The sequence below is a fragment of the Anser cygnoides genome, chromosome 12 (assembly GCF_040182565.1).
Source record: "Anser cygnoides isolate HZ-2024a breed goose chromosome 12, Taihu_goose_T2T_genome, whole genome shotgun sequence".
NCBI classification, from domain to species: domain Eukaryota; kingdom Metazoa; phylum Chordata; class Aves; order Anseriformes; family Anatidae; genus Anser; species Anser cygnoides.
In genome coordinates this window covers 2,189,430-2,209,154 of record NC_089884.1, presented here as the reverse complement: position 1 = coordinate 2,209,154, position 19,725 = coordinate 2,189,430, and the positions used below count along the sequence as shown (strand labels likewise).

Here is a 19,725-nt window from a genome sequence, read left to right as displayed (position 1 = left end):
GCAAAAATTTCACAACAAAATCTTAGTTTAGAAGCAGTGCTGTATAATTTTGAACCTCCAACGTTTTCGTTTGAATAAATAAGTAGTGATGGTATAATAAAACCTAAAGGACGGGAAATCTAGCTGAGTTTCCATCCCTGTTTTTTTTGTGGTTCATCAGGTTTCAATACTAGGCTGAGAGCATAAAGCGGGGCTTCAGGCAAGACTTATTTGTAAAAGAAGTATCTCCCCAGAAACACTTCTGTATCCAGGACGTTACATAAAGCATCGATTAGGTGAATTTATGGAGGGAAAATCCATCAAGGGCAGATCTCTGGAATCTGTGGGAGTGTGCAGGAAAATATCATTAAGTGCTTGCCCTTTTCTTGTAGTTTATCTATGTTCGTGGTATTGGCTGCTATCAGGGGAAGGATTATTGGGTGTGATGGACTTTATCCAAGCCAATACAGCTGTTCTTAAATGCTCTTCATTTTATAGCTGTAAAGGAGGGACGTGCTCGATAATCCATTTTTTTGTACTCTGACTAACTTGGTTAAAAATACAGTTTTCTTTCAAAGTACATGGCAATTTCATCCTTAATGAGACTTCCTCTTAAAGCTGTTTCATTGTCTTTAACTTCTTTCATGAAGGACTGCTTTTGCTTGCAAAGTGAGTAGAATCTGAGGCCTCTAGGAAGAATTTTAAGGAAAAAAATCAGTTTGGTAGCAGTGTTCTCATTTCACACAGAGCAGGGAGTGACTGCAGGGGTAAGGTCAGCAGTTTGTTAGACTGTGTCCACCACCAGCAGGGAAAATTACAAGCACAGGGCAAACAGATAATTGTACTGTCCTTCCCTACCACAGTTTTGTCATTCAGGGATTTCCTATTGGCTTTTCTGTGATTGCCTTTGACGGACTTTTCATCCCTGACACTGTTCAGCTCCACCTTGTAGCCCCTGAGCTGCCAGCACATGGGGTGTACTGGGACAAGACTTTCCATAGCATCAGCACCTGTTGGGCAAGAAACAGCTTTCTTTTTGTTTCTTTTAAGAGGTGGTTCCTTCCTGGGAAGAGAAATTTAAATAACTTTTTCTATTTGCTCTCTCCGTGCAACTTGTGATTTTATAGATCCTAATGATTTCATCATTTCAGCCTTCTCTTTTCCAGCCTGAAAGGCATCAGTCTGCTTAGTCTTTGTACGAAGCCATTCTGTTATTCTGGTCATTTCTGGAGCCTTTTGAAGCACGTTCCCATTTCAGCTCTGGCACAGAGTTGATACTCATGCTGATTTTGTACTGGTACATACAGAAACTTTATATTAGTATAATCCATTCGTGCTCCTTTGGCTGCATCAGTGAAAAACATTTTTATATTGATTTCCTGATCTCATGTTTCCTTTTCCAGGGCGCTGATACCCTTCAATCAGCAATCCAACCAGAAATGCAGATAGAACACGGAGCAATCCAAATTCAATAAGAAAATTGTGAAAAGCTGTGTGAACCGAGATGCCAGTGAACCCCGGTGGGAAGTTAAGTGCTGTAGTCCTCGTGCAGCGATGGGAAAATGGAAATGCCTGGTAGACAACTGGTCGCACCTCGTACATCTCCTGCAAATCGCGGGTTTCTGATGATCTGTTTGTGCTCACCTGGAATAAGTCAGACCCATTTACTGCAATTGGAGCTACGTCACTGCAGCTGTTGAGAATGTGCCCTTCAGAAAAATTACACGGCCTGCTCTTAGGTATATTTAAAGAGGAAAAAATAATAATTTTGGGAAGAGAACTAATTACGAAACACTGAGACTAAATGTTTCATCCGGTCATTTCTTCTGTGAAATACGCCATTTGAATGTCTGCAAATATCTTAGGAAGTGTATTGCTGCTTGGCAATACTTGCTTTACCACATATAGAAGATTAAGAGCTCAAATATTTTTCACTGTTTAAACAGCTTTTTTATTTGCTATGGTGTTTATAACAAAAATGGAAAATATTTAAAAAAAAAGAAAAATCCCATAACTGCAAGTATTAGCAATTTGCTGTTGTTTTCTGTTCAGTGTAATGAAAAATGTATTTGCAGAAGACTAACAATTTTGTTTGTACTGTTGCTTAACTACTTTTCTAGGGGAAAATGCTTTTAAATGCTGTAATTATGCATTTCTAATGAAAAATAAATGTGTATTTATGAATAGTGCAGCTCTAAGTTGCTCTCTGCTTTAGGAGCAAGTACAGTTTGACCGGACTGTGGTGTAACAGTGTAGTTCTGAAGTATTTGAAGACAGATGCTATCTGGCAAGCCCTGCTGTCAACCGAGAAGTAAGATTAAGCCTGTAAGGAAGATATCAATCGTAGATAATGTTATTATCTAAATTTCCAGTACAAGGAAAATGTGATAGTTAAGCTTTTGAGTCTGCAAATCCTATTTTGTACAATGAATTTATGAAACCATTTTTTAAAAAAATGTGAACAATTCTTTTGAGCTCTCTCCTTTCTGGTACTTCTTGTCGTCTTTGTCCAGCTATTTGTGGCGATACCTCAGTTTGGAATTCAACCATAAAAAGCTGGGTTGCAAAACTCGTGATACCTGTCTTGTTATCCAACCTGCAGCAGCAAGGTGAAAGCCTCTCTCCACTGAAACTTATGGGAAATTTGATACTGATTTCAACAAAAAATACCTTTTCAAATTTGCTAAGCTAGCACGGAAAGGATACGTGTTTGCTAGAACCTGATTATCTTAATGATGCATGCATGCCTTAGAAAAGTATGAAATTTACTGGGGGAGGGGTTGTTTTGTGTTTGTTTTTCAACTGAGTTGATTTATGGTTATTGTCAATATATGGTTCATAATTTAATGTATTAATGAATGGCATGTAGCTATTCTACATGATTGAATTCAGGGTAACATTTTTCTGAAAAGAAGGGTTGTGCACACCCAAATTCTGGGAATGTTATCCCTGGTAAGTACTGCACTTTATGTAAATTCACACTTTTCTCTAGGGTATTTGTTGACGCACAAGTACAATGCAAACTGAACCACAGCTATTGAATACAATGTTTGTGACAGGCTAAGAATTTGGCTATGCTTCAGTTTCTTTTTTAATAGTGTTTCCCAGACTGGGTGATGTTTAAAGAGTTTGGCATCCAAATGGAAGCCTAAAAATAAAGCAAGGCCTGTACATTTTAGCATGGTTGTTTAGTAATAATTTATCGCTTGGAAATGACATTGAGAAAGCATTGAGATGGCAAGTCTGCAGCATGCTACCCCATACCACTCTCTTGCTACACTCATATTGGCTACAGTGCCTTTCCTGTCTTCATCAGAAAGTCCTGCTCTTGACCAGCTTTTCTTCTGAGGTTTAGGCATCCTCTGCTTTCACAGGAGTCGTACACACACACACACACACACACACACTTAATAGAAGCTGTAGGGATATTTGTCTTTGTTCTGTGGTGTGACTGAGAATTCTTTTTCTCTTTGTGTTTTCAGCTCACATAGAAGATGAAGCATATCAGGAACAGCTTGAGTTCAGGAGAGGTTTTCGTTAGCCATTAGACTGATGCATGCTCAAGTCTCTTCTGCGAAAAAAGTGATTGTAAATGCATGCCACGCAGTGAAATAGCATTCAGTAGATTTCAGGAGAATGAAACCTTCACCAGTGTGGAATGGAGAGTGTACAAATCAATTGAAATCAATAGGTAAGGAGAGCACCTTGTTAAGGCCCTCCTGTGCATTCAGATGTTCAGACTGCATGTTCCTCAAGACATGAGTTTTTCTCGGTTATGTCAATGTTTACATTAGTCTAACCTGTGTCACACTGTTCATAGTTCAAAGAAAAGACTCTTCAACACCAAGCCAGGTATTCCTATGCGTAATGCCTGTCCCTGTTCTGTTTTTGTAGATTTTATGTTGTCAGAGGATTTATGTCTTTGTCCAGGGAGGAAATGACTTCTTTTCAGGAATGTTTTATGTGTTTTCTAGACATCACAGGTAGTATCATGTACAAATAAGTCATTCCCGAGAAGAGTAGCTCAGAAATGAATTCCTTTCTGGGACATCCTTGTAACTATGAAAAGTCTGTGAGGTTCTATGCAAGTGTGAAGAGTATGTTCACACATGTAACAATAGCATGTCAACAGTAAGAAATCTTAAAAGTATATAAGATAACTCAAAGAATGAAAGTCTTGCAGCAGCAGTGAGGGTTTTGCTTGGCTCTCCGTTCAGGTGGATCAGTGTTGGGTCACCATGGATGTAGTTCTGCCCACGAAGACTGACCATTCCGGTAGGTCAGCTAGAAATGAGTTCTCATTATGTCTCCTTTTGTTATTCACAGCCTCTGCTGCTTTTAACAGTTTTCTTTTCTTTTCTTTTCTTTTTTTTTCCTTCTTTCCTGCTTTTGTCCAAAAGGCAGCTATTGAGAACATATGACCACAAGTCTTCAGGAGGACATTTCTTGTAAGGTTAGACTACAGTCAGCTGGATAGTTTAATTCATTTTGTGACCTGTACAATACTATTTTGATGGGTTTGGTTTTGTGTAACAGTGTTCAGGCATGCAGGCTCTGGGGGAAGAGATCCTCTGGTTACCCTGGTGGTCCCATTGGTTATTTTCAATTTAAGTTCACTCTCGCCAGCACCTCATCATTTATCTTGACGTACTAAAATTCCTAACATGTGGTTGTGGCTGCATGTGCAGTACAGTATCACTGCAATCATCTTTCAGATCTGTTCAGCTTGAATCCCACGTAAAAGAGGGCGCATCCACCTTTTTTATGGGCTTCTGTGGACCTAATCTAAAAACTAATCAAAGTGTTACGTTTTGATGGGTTGTAGAACTAGAAAGTGGTCTAAAAAAGTGAAGGATGTGGGTTCTTTTTCTTTTTTTTCTTTCTTTTATTCCTTGTTAATTTTACATGTTTTGTCTTGCAAAACAAAACTATAAAAATGAGCACCCTTCTGCGACCCAAATAAACTGTAATGCCTTCATTAGGCATATTTTTAGGCGTTTCAGTGTTGACGGTTTGCCTACAAAGCACAGAATGCTGGCCAAGATGTTGTTCTAGTGCTTGTCTCCATCGTGGAGAACCTGGCATACGTCTGGTATGCTCTGGTGGCTGCTTACTTTATTAGTGGCTTCAGAGAACTGCTCTGGAGTTTCACGTTGGAAAATACAGTGAGGAAACTAATATCTAAAGAAAAAAGAATTACTGTAGAATCTCACTTTGCACAACCTTCTACTGGTAATCAGTTTTCCTTCTGAATTCCTAATTATCTAGGCACTGAAAAATTTGGAGCCATAGCTATAACTCAGCAAAAACTGTTTCCCATTATAAGAAGTAAGATGGTTTCTTTCACCCACTGCAATCCCAGAGCACTTCTGTAAGCCCTGCTGATTTAGATGAGTACTCGACAGTCAAACCTCATTTCCTTGAATGAAGCCAGGAATATGAAAGTCAATCAGTTAGAGTGGTGTTTGGGGTAAACTGAGATTGCTCTTTTATGTGCTGCTACAAACTGACATACTTAATTTCTTTTAATTTCCTTGTTTTTAAAACAAGGTTTTATGTATTTAGAGCTTGTTTTATACCCCATAAAAGTAAGACTAACTGCGCAGAAAGTGGAGGCAAGAGCCGATGGAAGGGTGGCGAGGAGTTGTGCAGAGCTGGAATTAAGACAAAGTGGGCAGGATGTGATGGGAAACACGCAGGGCAGGGGGTTAACACTTATCCTCCTTCAAAAGGGGCTAGGGGACTTCTAATCGAGTGTTGTTCTGTAGTGTGATAAACTGGATGAAAACCTATTTTTTCCACATCTACAGCTTCACATGGGAGGTTTCAGTCAAGAGCGTATGTCTCCTTTCTCTGCCTTTTTCACATTTTATTAAACTTAAGTGAATTCTAGTTTTGAAAGCTTTCTCAAGTTTTTTTTATTAAAAACTTGTAAAGTTTATATTTGGCAAAGGAAAAATGTCCTTTAATTATATTTTATAAAATTTTATACTTTGGGCAAAAAATGACATTTTTAGGATTTTTTTCATCAGTATGAATATTTTTATTTAACTAGTAGACAGGGAAAAGTTCTGTGCTTCTGCTAGTCCCTCAGGTTAATCTGTGGTTTTGAATGTGTAAGCAAACTATCCGGTTTCATCCCTGTCCAATAGCTTGGGTTGAGCGTGAGTTAATATGTGCTGTATAATCTTCCAGTAAACATTTTTTTTTTCCAGATTTTTCATACTATTTAATGGAAACTTTATCCAGTTCAGAAACAGATTGACAAAAACCTGGATGGAAAGCTAAGTTTAGCCTGACATCTCTCCATCCTACACTGTGATGCCAGCTGTAAGGACAGTCTGTTCATTGTCCCTCACGGTGCCGCGGATATTTATGGTATTTAATTTGAAAACAGTAAAAGCCCCTGTTGTCCACACTGATTCTCTGCTTTTCTTAAGGAGTTTTTGGGATTTGTGTTCAAGATGCACTGGGTTTCCTTGCCAAACTGTTCAGTGCATTAAATCAGGATCTGAGAATTAAAGCAAGCCAAATGAAATAAAACGGACTTTACTCTTTTGTTTTTATCACAGGGAAAATAAATCTCCTGTGTGTATATTTAAATTATTTTAATTTTTAATTGCTAAACTATTTATTAAATTTGCCATTGGCTTTCTTGGTAAAGCAGGGAAAAACTGGGAGCTGGCCAACACCATTTGACTAATAAAAAAGGGTACTTCAGCTTGCTTTGTGTGGGTGGGTGTGTATGTATGTATGAAATATGTCTATATACACATGTATCTATATGGGTATCTTGTTGCTTGAGTTTGCTAGAGGTTGGCTCACCTCTTACTACTTTAGGGCTAAAAGTTCCCTCTCCCCTCTTTCCACTTTGTTTTGATATGTTTTTTACTTCCTTCACTTCTACAGCTTTTATTTTTAATATTAAGAAAAAGCTGTTCATTTTGCTACGTCAATCATACCAGAGGAGGTTGGCCAGCTACCTTCAATTAAAAAGTAATAAATCATACACCCTCAGGCTGCTGGATTCTGCACTGCATTTAACAGAAAAAGCAGTTGTAGACATTAACTTGTGCACAGGGAAGTAGCTCCATTCCTTGCCTTATTTCACAGTTTAAAAAAAATAAAATTGTCACAGTTAAAAATTGTGACTGCCATTAATTATTAACATTTTCAGTTTAATAACCAGCTGTTCCCACGTGGTAGCAAAGTTAAAACTTCCTTTGCAAGCACTCAGGTTAATACCCAAGTAGGTGGTACCGTGGGCTGCACAGAGAGCTCTGCTCGAACTTCCAGCCTAGGCTAAACATCAACTAAACTTGCCATTTAGTGCCTTTTTCTCCTCAAATGCCTCCTTCCATCTCTCTGCCCCGTGACCTAACCCTCCTGGGGCAGCTCTTCTCTAGCAATCGGCGGCTGGGATGATTTAGCCAGACACAAACGAGGCTTCTAAAGCAGAGCGAGTTTTCTTCTGCTTCCTGTCCCTGCGCGTTTGAAACTGCTCTCTCTCGTTGGGGCCATCTGCCTTGCATAATTGCTGTTATTTAACAGCAATTTTATTACTCAATCCTACTTCAACTCTCTTAATCCCCCTGCTCTAATGGGCTCCCTGCTCTCTTCAGCAAAACCAGAAGAAAAACAAAAAAGCCCAAATGTTCATAAAAGAGGAGGTGGGAGGAATCAAGGAGCAGCTGAGAAACGAACTGTTTGTTGATTTGGTTTGAATCCCTTCCTCCCTTTTCATTCATCCAGGTTGTCTTTCAGCAGCTAAACGTGCAGCCCAGGGAGGTGGTCCACAGTGAGAAGTCCTTCATTTTTTGAAAGACAATATTGACCAAAAAGCCTCCTTTTATCGCAGGAACAGCAGCTTTGGAGGTAGGCAGGGGCAGGGTGGAGGGTAGAAGAAGAGTTACAAGTTCTGGTTTTGTTTTTCTCTCTTAATTTTTGTAGTTTGTGTAAGCCTTTTGCCTTGTTTCTTAGCATCTTACTATGCCTTACTTTATTTTTAGATAGCTTGTAAGCATCTGAAGGTATTCCATCAGTTTTGGGCTCTGCCTGAAATTCTTTTGTGTTTGATTAATCTGACTATTATAATGAAACTTGGAGCTTCTCTAGCACTTTTCTTCTCAGAATTTCAGACATCCAGCAAAAAGAAGAGTGCAGCTCCCCACTTTCCACCTCTGACATTTTCATTCATTTTTATGCAGATTTCTTCTGTGACAAAAGTCCTTAGTTTTTGTAGCTCCTTAGTTTTTGTGAAAATCTTATTTTTCTTTCTTTTTTTTTTGTTTTATTGCTTTTTGTAGAAGATGGAGGGCATTAATCTTTTCTGTCAGAAAATCAACGTTTGTAGGAATATTTATGTGTATGAAACTGACCTCTCGGAACGTCTTTGCACAGACTGTCACACTTTTCCACTCTGATTCCTTTCTTTCAGCAAATGTGACTCATTTGGGCCTAACAAAGCTTCATAGGTAGTGAGTGGCTGAGTATTTTGAGGAGGGTTTTCTGTGTGTGATTTTGCTTTTATTTTGTGTTTACCTGCACCCTTTCTCTGATCAGATTCACTGTATGGAGTTCTCTGTGCTGTGCAGGAACGAGCCTGATGGAGAAGCTTGTGCTTGGATTTGAGCTCCCTCACGGCTGCAGACTTTTGGCTCTGATGCCCCCTAAATCTTTGCTGCTTTAATCAGTGCGCAGACTTGGGCAAATAGAGGGTAAGATTTAAAAGCTCTTAATGAGAGTGTTCCTCATGGGGAGAAAACACTGACTAGTGATGAGCTCTTCAGTTTGGGCAGGGAGGGAATTGCAAGAACTATGAGCCAGTCGAATTCAGGTGGGAAATGTGGCAGAGTGTTTGATAATAAGTGTGAAAGAAGATTAATGACTGGAAGAAACTGTCAAGAGAGGTGGATTCCTCATCTTTAGGTATCTTCTGTTCTTGATGGGCTGCCACTGAGAAGGTGGGCTATCACCAAATGCAGCCACGCGATGCTGTGGCATGCCTAATGACGATAGCGGGAGTACACATTGATCTCCAGAAGCCTGGACTCTGTGATAAGTGTACAAGGGTTATCCCAGGGGATGCCCACGGTTCCTACAGTCTGCAGCGTGACCGTTCTCACAATAATAGATCAACACAGTAAAGGACATAGTCATTAAACCCATTCTCTGGACTCTGAAACCTCAGAGGACATTGCCTGTCTTCTCTCCCAACACACACATGCTATAAAGCACAGCCCAATGATGTTTGAAATATCCTAAAATCAAAAGCCATAAAATTAAAATGTACGAGTTAAAAGTAGAAAAGATTGAGGGCTTTGCTGATGTCCTGGTTTCCTGCAGTGTCTGAAACCTGCAATGAGAAGATATCCAAACAGTCTTAGGAATGGGAGATATCTAACTGTTTATAGCCAATGTCTTTGTGAAAAAAAAAAAAAGAAACGAAACAAAACACAACACTCCTTTTTGAATCTAAATCTGGTGATTAGTTCAAAATTAAACTCAAGAATAAAACACACAAGCCAGTCACCAGAGGGTTTTAGTATCCCTCCAAGCACTAGCACGTGAGCCAGGGTTGCTCAAAACCTTCTTGGCCATCTGAGCTCTGCTGTAGGGTGCTGTTTGTAGTCTTTCTGTTGATCTGCACAAATCCTGAATAAGGTGATAGGGAACGGGTAGTGGCAGGCATGCCTGGCTGCAAGAGGTCACAGGGCTGTCTTGTAAGTAGCCTTTGGCTTAGAAATCAGGTGCCGGTGGCAGCTATTTCATTCTGCATAAGTGTCTGTGGCAGGAGGAGCACATATTTTCCTGCCTGCTCCCTAGTTCCCAACATACGAGGGTTGTGCTGGGTTAGATGCAACCAGTAAACCAGAGATGAGGTAGGTTCTAGTACACAGATGCTTGTTTTTAGCTGACAGCAAATGTCTTAGTAATGAACAATGCTTCTGTCCGTAGGTGGTCTGGGAGCCGAGGGAGGAGAGGAGGGCTGATAAAGATCATAAGAAAGAGAATTCAAGACAAAAACAATTAAAAAAAAAAAAAAAACAACAAAAAACTTGAAATACCCTGTCCTTTGGGATCAATTTCTAAGGGTCCATAGTTAAAAAGACCATAATTAAAAAGCGTTTTCTTATAGTGCACAGTTAAAAATCAGGGAGCATCTAAGAAAATGTGTTTTCTTCTCTTAAAATGCAGCCTGCCCACTTCTTCTCTCTCTGCTGTTGTGGAACCTAAGAGGTTTTTTGTGGATGTTTACTAGACACTTCCAGCAGAAGGAGAGTTAAGTATATGAGAAGGGGGTGGAGAGGGAATCCCAGCTTGGAACTTGAGACTTTCTAGCTGAGAAAGAAAGATTCAGAGATGCAGACGTAATCATACAGCACTGCAATCAACTCCTGTGTCAAAAGAAGTCAGGAAAAGCACATAAATAACTCCACAGCCACATTTAATATAGTGCAGGACATATATCAATAATGCCATCACTTCCTCCAGGGTGAGTATAGAAAAGCTTCCTGTCTAAATGCTTGCAGAATGGTTGAAATACTTTGAAATGGCTTGGTGTAAGCTTCAGAAATTGAGGTAGCATTGAATTCAGATTATTTGGTACCAGATCAAGTAGATGCTCTTTATCTTAATGCAAGTTTTAGGTTTCTTTGCAAATAGTCTCAAGAAATAAACTGTGGCTGTCTGAAGCATAATCTATATTGTTTCCTGCCGTAAATTCAAAACTCCAAATGAGCTGCCAACGACTGAAAAGCACACTCATTTAGAAAGAATGCAAATTTGTCTGTTCTTTAATATACAAATTAGGACATTTCTGCTTTCATGGCTTAACTCCTTCCAGCTAATTGTTCGAGTCGCTCTAGTTATCTGCCTGTTTCAGTGCAATGGACTGAACACATTCAGGTAATCCACGTGTCTGGGGTTGGCTTTCTTGAAGCTGTCACTTTAAGGCTTTGAAGCGTCCTCAGTAAGTCTGGTGTAGCTCTACATTTTTCTTTGCTGCCTGTGTAATGTACAACAGCTTCTGTAAGGACTGCGGGGTGTTTGTGGTCAGTCTGCTGGCCCGAAGGGTCCAAATTCTTTTAATTGATACAGACAGAATAAAGGATGGAAGAGGAAAGAGGTGCTCCTGCTTTGCTTCTCAACAGGGTGCCTTCTCCTGTTAGGTGGTTGGTGGTGTTAGAGATGGTGTGTGATTTATTGCATTATTAATATTATTATTGCCAGTCTTTATGGAATGGTTCTTGGTTAATGCGCTCCAGTTCATAAACAGTTTCATGCTGGGCTTTGTGTGTATGTGTTTGTAGAAAGCCTGTTTTCCATTACAAAACTGGGAGATAAACTAAGATGACAGTCACATTTTCCTAACATAAATTTCTCAGTCCTCCTTGGAAACCATAAATTTCAGCAGCATGTCTCTGTACTCCAGACATCAAAAAGCCACATTCAGGCAGGCGGATTTACAAGCCCTCTGTTTTCCAAGTCAAGTCCTTTGCATAAGAAAAGATACACATCCAAATGATAACAGAAAGCTGGGAAGGGAAGGAGAGCTGAAGGAGGAAGCTGCACAAAGTGGGAGGGGAAGGAAAATCTCCTGGGAGGACTTGTCTCAGCTGATACAACTCAGGTGGTGGATAGATTTTCCTTCTATTTCTGGCCAACAAACATCTTTTTGTTTTCCTGTTTTTTATACTAAGTGTTTTCAGCCATAACTATTCAACCTTTTCTTCCTCACAGCTCGAACTCTTGTCCAAGTTGTTATCTCATCATGTCTCGATTAATGCAACATCCTTTTCTCTTGGCTTTGATGAACACTGACTTTTGCCCAAATCCTATCCATTCAGAAAACTTCCTCTAGTTTGGCTTTTTCTTCCCTATCACATCAAATACTTGTCTGTGCTTCTGCGGTCCTTCTTGGCCTGTCCTCAAGGAGGGATTTCTGTTTTTAAACATGTGAGCCACCTACCGTGGCCAAAATCTCTATCACAAGTTGAACGTGCTAGTTCTACGGCACCAAGGTATGCATGGCACAGGTCTTGGTTTTGACTTCACTGGTGACAGGGACTGTGCCAATGCCCTCTCCAGAGGCATCTCTCAGCACAGAAGGACTGAAGCCTTGCCTTTTCAGGCAAGGATGAGCATCCTTTGTTCCCTGGGACAGCTTTTTGTACAGTAGCACTCTCAGGCTGCTAATTTGAACAGCTGAAGTAGGGCAGCATTGTTTGCACATTGTCATTCCAGGAAATCCTTGACTCTCCTCCTCATCTGTTGTGGCAGCCGGGTACCTCTAGCCAAGCTCTGCTCTGCCTGATATCTTTTCGTTATTTCCAGTACTTGGAATTTAGCTTCAGCCTAGCAGCTCCATCTCTTTCCAAAGTGAATTGGAGCTTCTGTCATGCTTTTTCTGCAGATTTTCCCCAGATGTAAGCATCAGCTCTGTAGACTTTGGAACTCTCCTGGATACACCAACAAAAATATGTTGTATTTTCCAGCGAAACACCTCTGGTGCTGAACTCAACCCAAGTGACAGGCTGAGGAAAGTGTCTCAAAGAGAGTGTTGAATACCCACAAACATGCACTTTATTTTTCTAGGGGCACCTGCCAGAACACTGCTGATGCATCAAGCACAGAAATACATTTGGCATCAGACATCTCTATAAAAATCCTTCTTTGTAGCTAATGGAAAATGTGCCTTTTTAATGTATTCTTGTAATTTTTTGTGTATGCGTATTTTTTCTTGCAGTAACCTGTGAGTATAACAAATCTGTTGATTCTTTTCATTGCTCTGTGGTTCCCCAAATGGTGAATGCTTCCAACCTCCCAGTTTCTGAATTAAGGTGACAGTAACTTTCTGCTTCATTCTGCACTTTTAGGAGCCTTCCTCTCTACCCAGGACAATACAGTAGTTGCTGTATGCAGTAGTGCCTGCTGATTACATTTCTTTGCACGTTTTCACTCACCATGGCATTAGTTCATAATAACTTTCATGTTTGCCGGTTCCAGCTGCCATTAGTAAGACCAAGCTTTCTGCACCAATCTGTGAGTTTTATCCAGTTACTTTCTGCTGAGTGCTTCTGTTGCTCTTCCTAGCTCCCTACTTTGTGCACCTCTGCTTTTCAGTTAATGTGTCCCCTTTTCTTCTCATTCCTGTGTCTCCCATTGCAGCACTGTCTCTTGTTTCTGTGAAGCCTTCACTGAGCTAACACTATTGTCTGCTACTATGGTCAACTTATATTTGATTCATTTGTAATGGATTTCAGCTCTGGTGAGGCTTTTTGTCTTGTTTTTTTCTCTTTTACTCTTGGTCTCACAATTGTTCAGCAGTTGCTCAGAGCCAGGGCACTAAAAACAAAGCAAAAAAAAACAAAAAAAAATCAACACCCCCAACCAAAGACTGATGGAAGGTATCAAGGCCATGCATGCTGCCTTGCATTTGCAGTGCTTATGGCAAGTTCTATAAATCTGCTTCCAGCTACTCAGTGTTGTTTAGCAGAGGCCTTCTTCTAGCACACCAACCCACTCCAACTCGTCTGTGCACGACCTTTTCAAAGCATGGCTGACGGAGGGAGCAGCTGTGGACAGCTGCTGGGCTTTGGTAGGGATCACAGACACCCCTGGAATCCTATGCATTTTTGTAGGGAAAGCCCAGAGCTCCTTTAGCTGCCTTTAATGAAGTTTAGTTTATAGGTAATGAGTCCCTTTGCATTCAGGCTGTAGCCGAGGGGTTTCTTGAGAGTCCAGGAAGTATTTCCATGCTTGGCTCCTTTTTGGTGTGCATTAGCAGCTGTCTTCCCTTTCCCTCACTGATGTTTTCTTGGATCCAGGGAAGCAATAATCCTCTAGGCAAGTCAGCCATAGGACGAAAAGAACGTGGAAGTAGCAGGCTGGAGCTGTGCTGATTGCGGAAGGGACACAAGGCTTGGGATAAAAGGCAGTCATCCATAATGCCCACGCAAGCCCCCGTGGGAGAAGCCAAAATTCGGAATAGTGTAGTCACCATTGCTTTGCAGCGATTCAGTGTGTCCTGGCTGTCATCCTTGCCTGGGTTACTAATTCTTTGGGGATTTACATCAAGCAGAGTCTGCCCTGTGACAGATGAAGTCTCCGTTTATACAGCCTTATAGATCCCAGAGGGGGAACCGGCAATCTGCACCACACTGGAGTGTATGAAATAAAGAATCCTGCAGCATGTAAACATACACAGATTTTCCCTTTCAACTGTGATTTTACTTCTTAAGATTTGCCATAAATAAGGTCAGTTTCTAAGTAATAATAATAATAAGAAAACCTGACAGTAGTTTTACATTGTGGGTGATGTCTGCCCAGTTAGTCTGAGCTCTTGTCCTCATGTGTCTGGAAAATTTCTATTTATATATCACATACAGAGGCTTTTTCCATTTTCAAGGTGGGGATTCACTGAAGGCCTAATCTGGGTCATAATGAAAACTGCTGGGATAGACTGACTCATTCTCCTGCTATAAACAGCTAACGTACATAAACTTTCTATTTCTTTTGCACTTGTTGCTACCTCTTTTTATCCTGCGTCTTAAATTCACTTGTTTTTATGGCAGGGAGATGAAGCCAAGACCAACTAAAGTCATTCAACTCCTCCCAGTATTTTAAGCCCTGTCCTTTAGCTGCTTGAAGCAAGATCTCACCATGTGCAGTTTTCAGCTGGACAAGAGGCTAAATGCAGATCTCCTATTTCATTGTCCAACACCATCATTATATGGCTATTGTGTCTGTTCTCATCATTAATAGATCATCTAAGCCCTTCTAGGTTTTATCTAGTCCATTCTCTCAGTAGTATAGAGTTGCTTCCTGCAATCCACTTTCAAATTTTTCCTTTGATTTAGGTTCATGTGTTCCCAGAAATGAGTCTTCCACTTCAAGTTATGCAAACAGCCACTCAGTTAAACAGCTGACTGAATTCAGCTGAGTTCCCTTTATCTTCCTTCTATGATCCTGGTTTATACATGAATAAAATAGGGTCTTGCAGATATATATTGTTGTAATTCATCAACACCGCAGTTTGGATTTCTGCTAGTGCTGAAGATCTTTTTCCACCGCGAACGCCAACACGCCTTTTGGCAGGACATCAGACACGCACAGCTGTCCTGCGGAGCCTTGTCCTTCCCAGAGTTCAGAGGACTGATGTCTGCCTTTGTCACCTTCACGAAGCACGGAATTCCCCCTGCTCTGCGTCATCACACCACTGTGAGTGTGCAGTGTGAGGACCACTGAAAGCCCCGACCCCTTCACATGCAGCACGCTTCCCAGCCCTTCTGTCCTGTTTCTCCTCTCCAGCATTTGGGGTGTACCCGGTGAGGCTCTTGGCCACACGAAGGTGCAGTGCTTACAGCCATGTGAATGTTGGTGTCCTCTGGTGTAAGTCTTGACACTGGTTCCAGTTCAGGCTCGAGTGTCATCAGAAAAGAGATGGTGATGGAGGGACCAAATTTGGGATCTCCTTTCTGCCATGGGGATAGCTTACCCTGGCTGATAGGTAGAGAACTGAATCGCAGGTGTGGATAGCTTAAAGCCTGAATCTCAGAGATGCTGCACATCTCCCCTTCCTGTCCTGTGCAGCCTGGGCACAGAGCAGAGTCCACATCAGAGAGCGCATCACACGTGCACTAGTGCATCTCAGTCGTGCTTTGCAGCGTGGGGTTTTTGAAACGAATTTTTACTCCAAGAAGAGCTGAAATTCTGATAATCCAGAGTGGGTGTGCTGAAGTTCTCATATTCACAGTGCTTTTAGGAGCAGTGGGCAGTGTGAGAGTTTTCTGATAACTGCAGGACCCAGCAGTGAGGACCACCACGTGCAGGCAGCTGCTGCTTCATCACAGAGAGCCTGGAAGGAGCCGGGTTTGCCACGGGTGGCTTTTTCTTTTCCTAGAAGGAGCCTAACAAGCTACTGCCAGACTGAAACCAAAGCAGAAAGCCTGGGGCAGGGAGAGCTGGTTTCTTTTAGTTTTTGGAGCTTTGTTTGGGAGCCGTGGCGAGGGGAAGTGCTTTTGGGTAAAAGAGAGAGGCAGGGTGGCCGCGCTCCCTGCAGTGACCGTCTGCTTTCATTTGGGAGCCAGGTTGGAGCTGTGCTTCACCCACACCACCACAGCCAGCCAAAAACAAACCTCTACTGGGTTGGCTGGAGCTTGCACTGTGTAACTGGGAAAGGGGCTCGAGCTGCGGAACATGGCACTGTTTGCAGGTCAAATACTGTGACCCACGCTTTTAACCATGAAGTAACTGTGTTGGTGCTAGCGAATTGCTAGGGAGAAAACCACCTTCTTCATACCAATGGGATGGCAGTGCTGTTCCTCCTCCAAGCCGGAGTCCTCCCCTTTCTTCCCCTGGTGTTGCTTTGTGGTGTATTTACCTTCGGAAACTCCTAAAGTAATTCTGAGCCAGGGGATTTGCTGCTGTTACTGTGGCTGGGCTTTAGCTGCTGGGTAGTTCCTGCACGAACACTGGCTTTCACCCCCAGCCTGACTTCCGTGAGATCACGGCGATTATGGAGGTCCCCAGATCTGTCCAACAGCAACAGAGAAGAGCTTTCTGCGCTGTCTGTGTTGTCCTTTCAAAGCTGTTGCTCTCTAGATTTGGTTGCTGGGCTCGCATTCGCTTGCTCACAGGCGTGTGCACACGTGCATGGTCTGGGCAGGCATCTGAGGAGCATGAGCCACCTGGTGGGGCTTATAGGAGCTTGAGAGGGTTGTCACCTATAGAAATTTTTCTTGCCTGTGAGCAATTTTATTTGGTTTCTTCTCTAAAAGCGTGGGAGAGCCGAGTTCCTCCTTACCTTTGCAGCATGCATGCTTTGACGACTTGCTTCCACCCAGAAGCCAGATCCGACACCCACTCTCTGCTCGGTTCGCTTCCTTGCTATTTATGAGGTGTTGTGCACCTTCCCCTGCTGCTCTGCCTCCGAGATCCGCGTGGGAGCGACGCCTGCTCCCTTGCACTCAGGCTGTGACTCAGGGCTCCCGAGTCTTGTTTACACCACGGAGCTCGGCGGCGATCGTACCGAGGCTGGACTGCGACCTCGCTTAAGAAACTGTCTGGTTCTTGTGGCTGCCAAGTGCTGCGGAGCAGCTCTTGCTGCGGACGGCGTATATATCATGGTAGGGTCTGACCTTTGCAGTCTTCTGTTAAGAAGAGGGAGACAAAAAAAGCAAGCAAGAAAGCAAAGCAAACAAAACAAGGAACAGCTTTTGAAGTGCCAGAAGCAAAAGTCATTTGTGATAACAGTTTGGTTTTTTATATATATTTTTAAGCCACTGACTTTCATTTTTTTGTTGGAAAGAACAAGCTGCTGGGTAAGGAAAAGAGGCTAAACTTGTGCTTAGACATAAATAATCTTGTTAATCAACAATGCAGGGAAAGGAGACAGAAAACCATGTGACAATTGAGCTGAAGTTCGGTCAAATCCCTCTTTGTTTGAAACATTTTGCCTGATTTTGCAGAGAGCTGCCTCCAAACCAGAACCTAATGTAAGTTCAGTATTATTAAAATAATTCATCTTTTAAACCTCAGCAGAATTTGTTTGGATTGTTAATTTCCTCGAGGCCTCAGGCCCCTGTATATGTTGAAGTAGATAAAATTCATGGGTTAGCACACAAGGTATCCAATTGCATGGTCTCTCAGGGCTAGGAAATCATTTTACAACCGTGCCTAATAGTCCTAGCACATAGAAATGATTATTGGTGATTACACAGGAAAAATGTAAGCGATCAGAGCTGATGCCACACAGCAATGTGCGTGCTGAATGGAAAGGAAAATGGATTGTAGTGTCAGGAGACACAGGCTCGGCACCGATTTTGCCATTTTTTTTCATTTTGTCCCTGGATGAAGTCACACTGCAGGCTAAATGGCATTTCTTTCAGCAGAGGTTGGTAGGAGTAACGGCTTGCAGTTACCAGGACAGAGGAGTTGTACGTACCTTTTGTCCAGTTCTTCTCCAGCTTTCTCAGAGCCTTGGTAGGATGGAAACCAGTTCATGTTTAGCTCACACTGGGGCACCTTGGGCTGAGCTCTCGGGGCTCAACTTTCACTTCTTGAGCAAAAGAAGCTCTGCAAGTGGCAGTTTCTGTTGTTCCTGTTTATGCTCTCCAAACACTGGATGCGGTGACCCTGCTTCTCATCTACCCCTGAGGTTGTGGCAAGAGCTTTTCATGGCAAGCCATGCTTCGTGCAAAGATTTGTGTGTTAATGTGTGAATACACAGCAAGAGCAAGCAGCAGCCTGGGCTAGCTCTCTGTCCTCCACAGCATTCAGTGGATTTTGTTTTTCATAATCTTTATAAGCACAGAAAATAAAGGAACAGATTTCTTTTATGACTAAATAATACTTAGCTTTGTCCTGGCAGTCTCCTGCACTTCAAGCCCTGGCTTTTCCTGGCTGCTCTCTCAGTACGCCCCCAGCAGAGCTTTCTGTTTTCCCAAAGTGCACCCTAACTGCACTGTACATTTACGTATAGCCTTTGTCACGAAGGCTGTGTTTGGCAGCAGATCCCCCCGCCGTCGGCTGCCAGCACCCCGGGCTCAGTGCTGTGACAGCCGAGGGTTTGGCCCCCTGGCTGGGCTCCTTGCCTTTTCCCTCTCTCTTACCTTAACAGAGTCATCGTGGTAAACAAACAGCTTGCTCTTTTCCAGCTGCTTCGGTGGCCTCAGGCCGGAAAACAAGGCAGCGAGAGCCCACCCCATTTAATGTCTCGTGCTGCCACTGTGGTCTGCCCTGGGACCCTGCCTCAAAAGGTCGGCAAGGGAGAAAGGCAAGCGGCACGTGGGAGGAGGAGGAGAGGGCTGGAGGACTTGGGAGAGCCCATCAATGCCTCCCGAGGAAATTTAGTTAATAGCAGTTATTTCCTGAGGATGCAGGGACCTTATACTTAGCTGGACACAGAGCAAATCCTTCCCTTTCTTCCCTACAGAAAGGGAGGGAAGCCGCACAGCATCCTTTTCCAGACGGCAGCAAAGCGCCTGCGGTGATTTTCACTTTACTGAGAGCATGACCAGATTTAGTAAATAAAGCAGAAGGTGTGAAACTGGGAATAACCCACGAGTGCTCGTGGAGGAACGTGTTTCCTCTTACAGCCCAGGGACCGAGAATGGCTCAGGAGGGGGAATTAAGGAAAATCACATATCTAGGGCAAAAAAAAAAAACTAACCCAGAGTGCTCCTACATGTATGCCTCAAGGCACCTCGGGTAGATCACACATCCTGGGTAGATTAGAATGAGGACAGCATAGATTTTTTATTTTTTTTTAATATATCATCTGCTTTGTAGTATAGATTTATTTTCACCAGGTTTTATGAGTTCCTTTGGGGTTTTAGATAAACAGGACATAAGCCCCAAATGACCAGCTATAGTATCTCAGTCTGCAAAATGTTCCTTGGCATGGAAACTCAGGGGCAGGCGGGGCTGCACCTTTCTGCCTTATAGAGAGGTTTTCCTTACGAATTTAATCTGAGGTTTCAGAGAAGTGCTGAACACCTGCAGCGCCGTACACGGACCTCCTGGTCCGTTCCCTGCATCACTCGGAGACTCCTTAGCCACATCCACAAGGGCGTGAAGTTTGCATCCTCTCTCACATGCTCTCATACCCCGGAGACACGTAATGCTGGTGCGGATTTTCTGCACGGAGCTGTGGGCCAGTCTGCCAGCAGCAGGCTTTCAGGTGTTTACGGGCTGCTGTCACGGGGTCTGGGGAAGAAACTGGGAAGAGCAAACCTCTCCCGT

The 19,725-nt window shown here is 42.6% G+C and overlaps 2 protein-coding genes across 6 annotated transcripts in view; both read left to right on the top strand.

Annotated features, from left to right (window-relative positions):
* BANP (BTG3 associated nuclear protein) overlaps positions 1-3,046 on the top strand; it is a 146,929-nt gene extending 143,883 nt beyond the window's left edge. Inside the window, exon 13 of one of the 2 annotated variants that reach the window (XM_048075158.2) lies at positions 1,383-3,046. In XM_048075158.2, coding sequence (XP_047931115.1) covers positions 1,383-1,454 — 72 coding nt within the window. In that variant the 3' untranslated portion in view covers positions 1,455-3,046. The remainder of the gene's footprint in view (positions 1-1,382) is intronic. The other variant, XM_048075162.2, reaches the window with a different exon arrangement.
* The window catches only part of ZNF469 (zinc finger protein 469), a 229,524-nt gene continuing 211,989 nt past the window's right edge, over positions 2,191-19,725 (top strand). Inside the window, exons 1-6 of one of the 4 annotated variants that reach the window (XM_067004287.1) lie at positions 2,478-2,588; positions 3,462-3,670; positions 4,197-4,254; positions 4,380-4,432; positions 6,195-7,854; positions 8,542-10,474. The gene's annotated coding sequence lies outside the window, so the exon portion shown is untranslated. Of the gene's footprint in view, positions 2,305-2,477; positions 2,589-3,461; positions 7,855-8,541; positions 10,475-19,725 lie in introns of those variants that run through there. The other 3 variants (XM_067004289.1, XM_067004286.1, XM_067004288.1) reach the window with 3 other exon arrangements.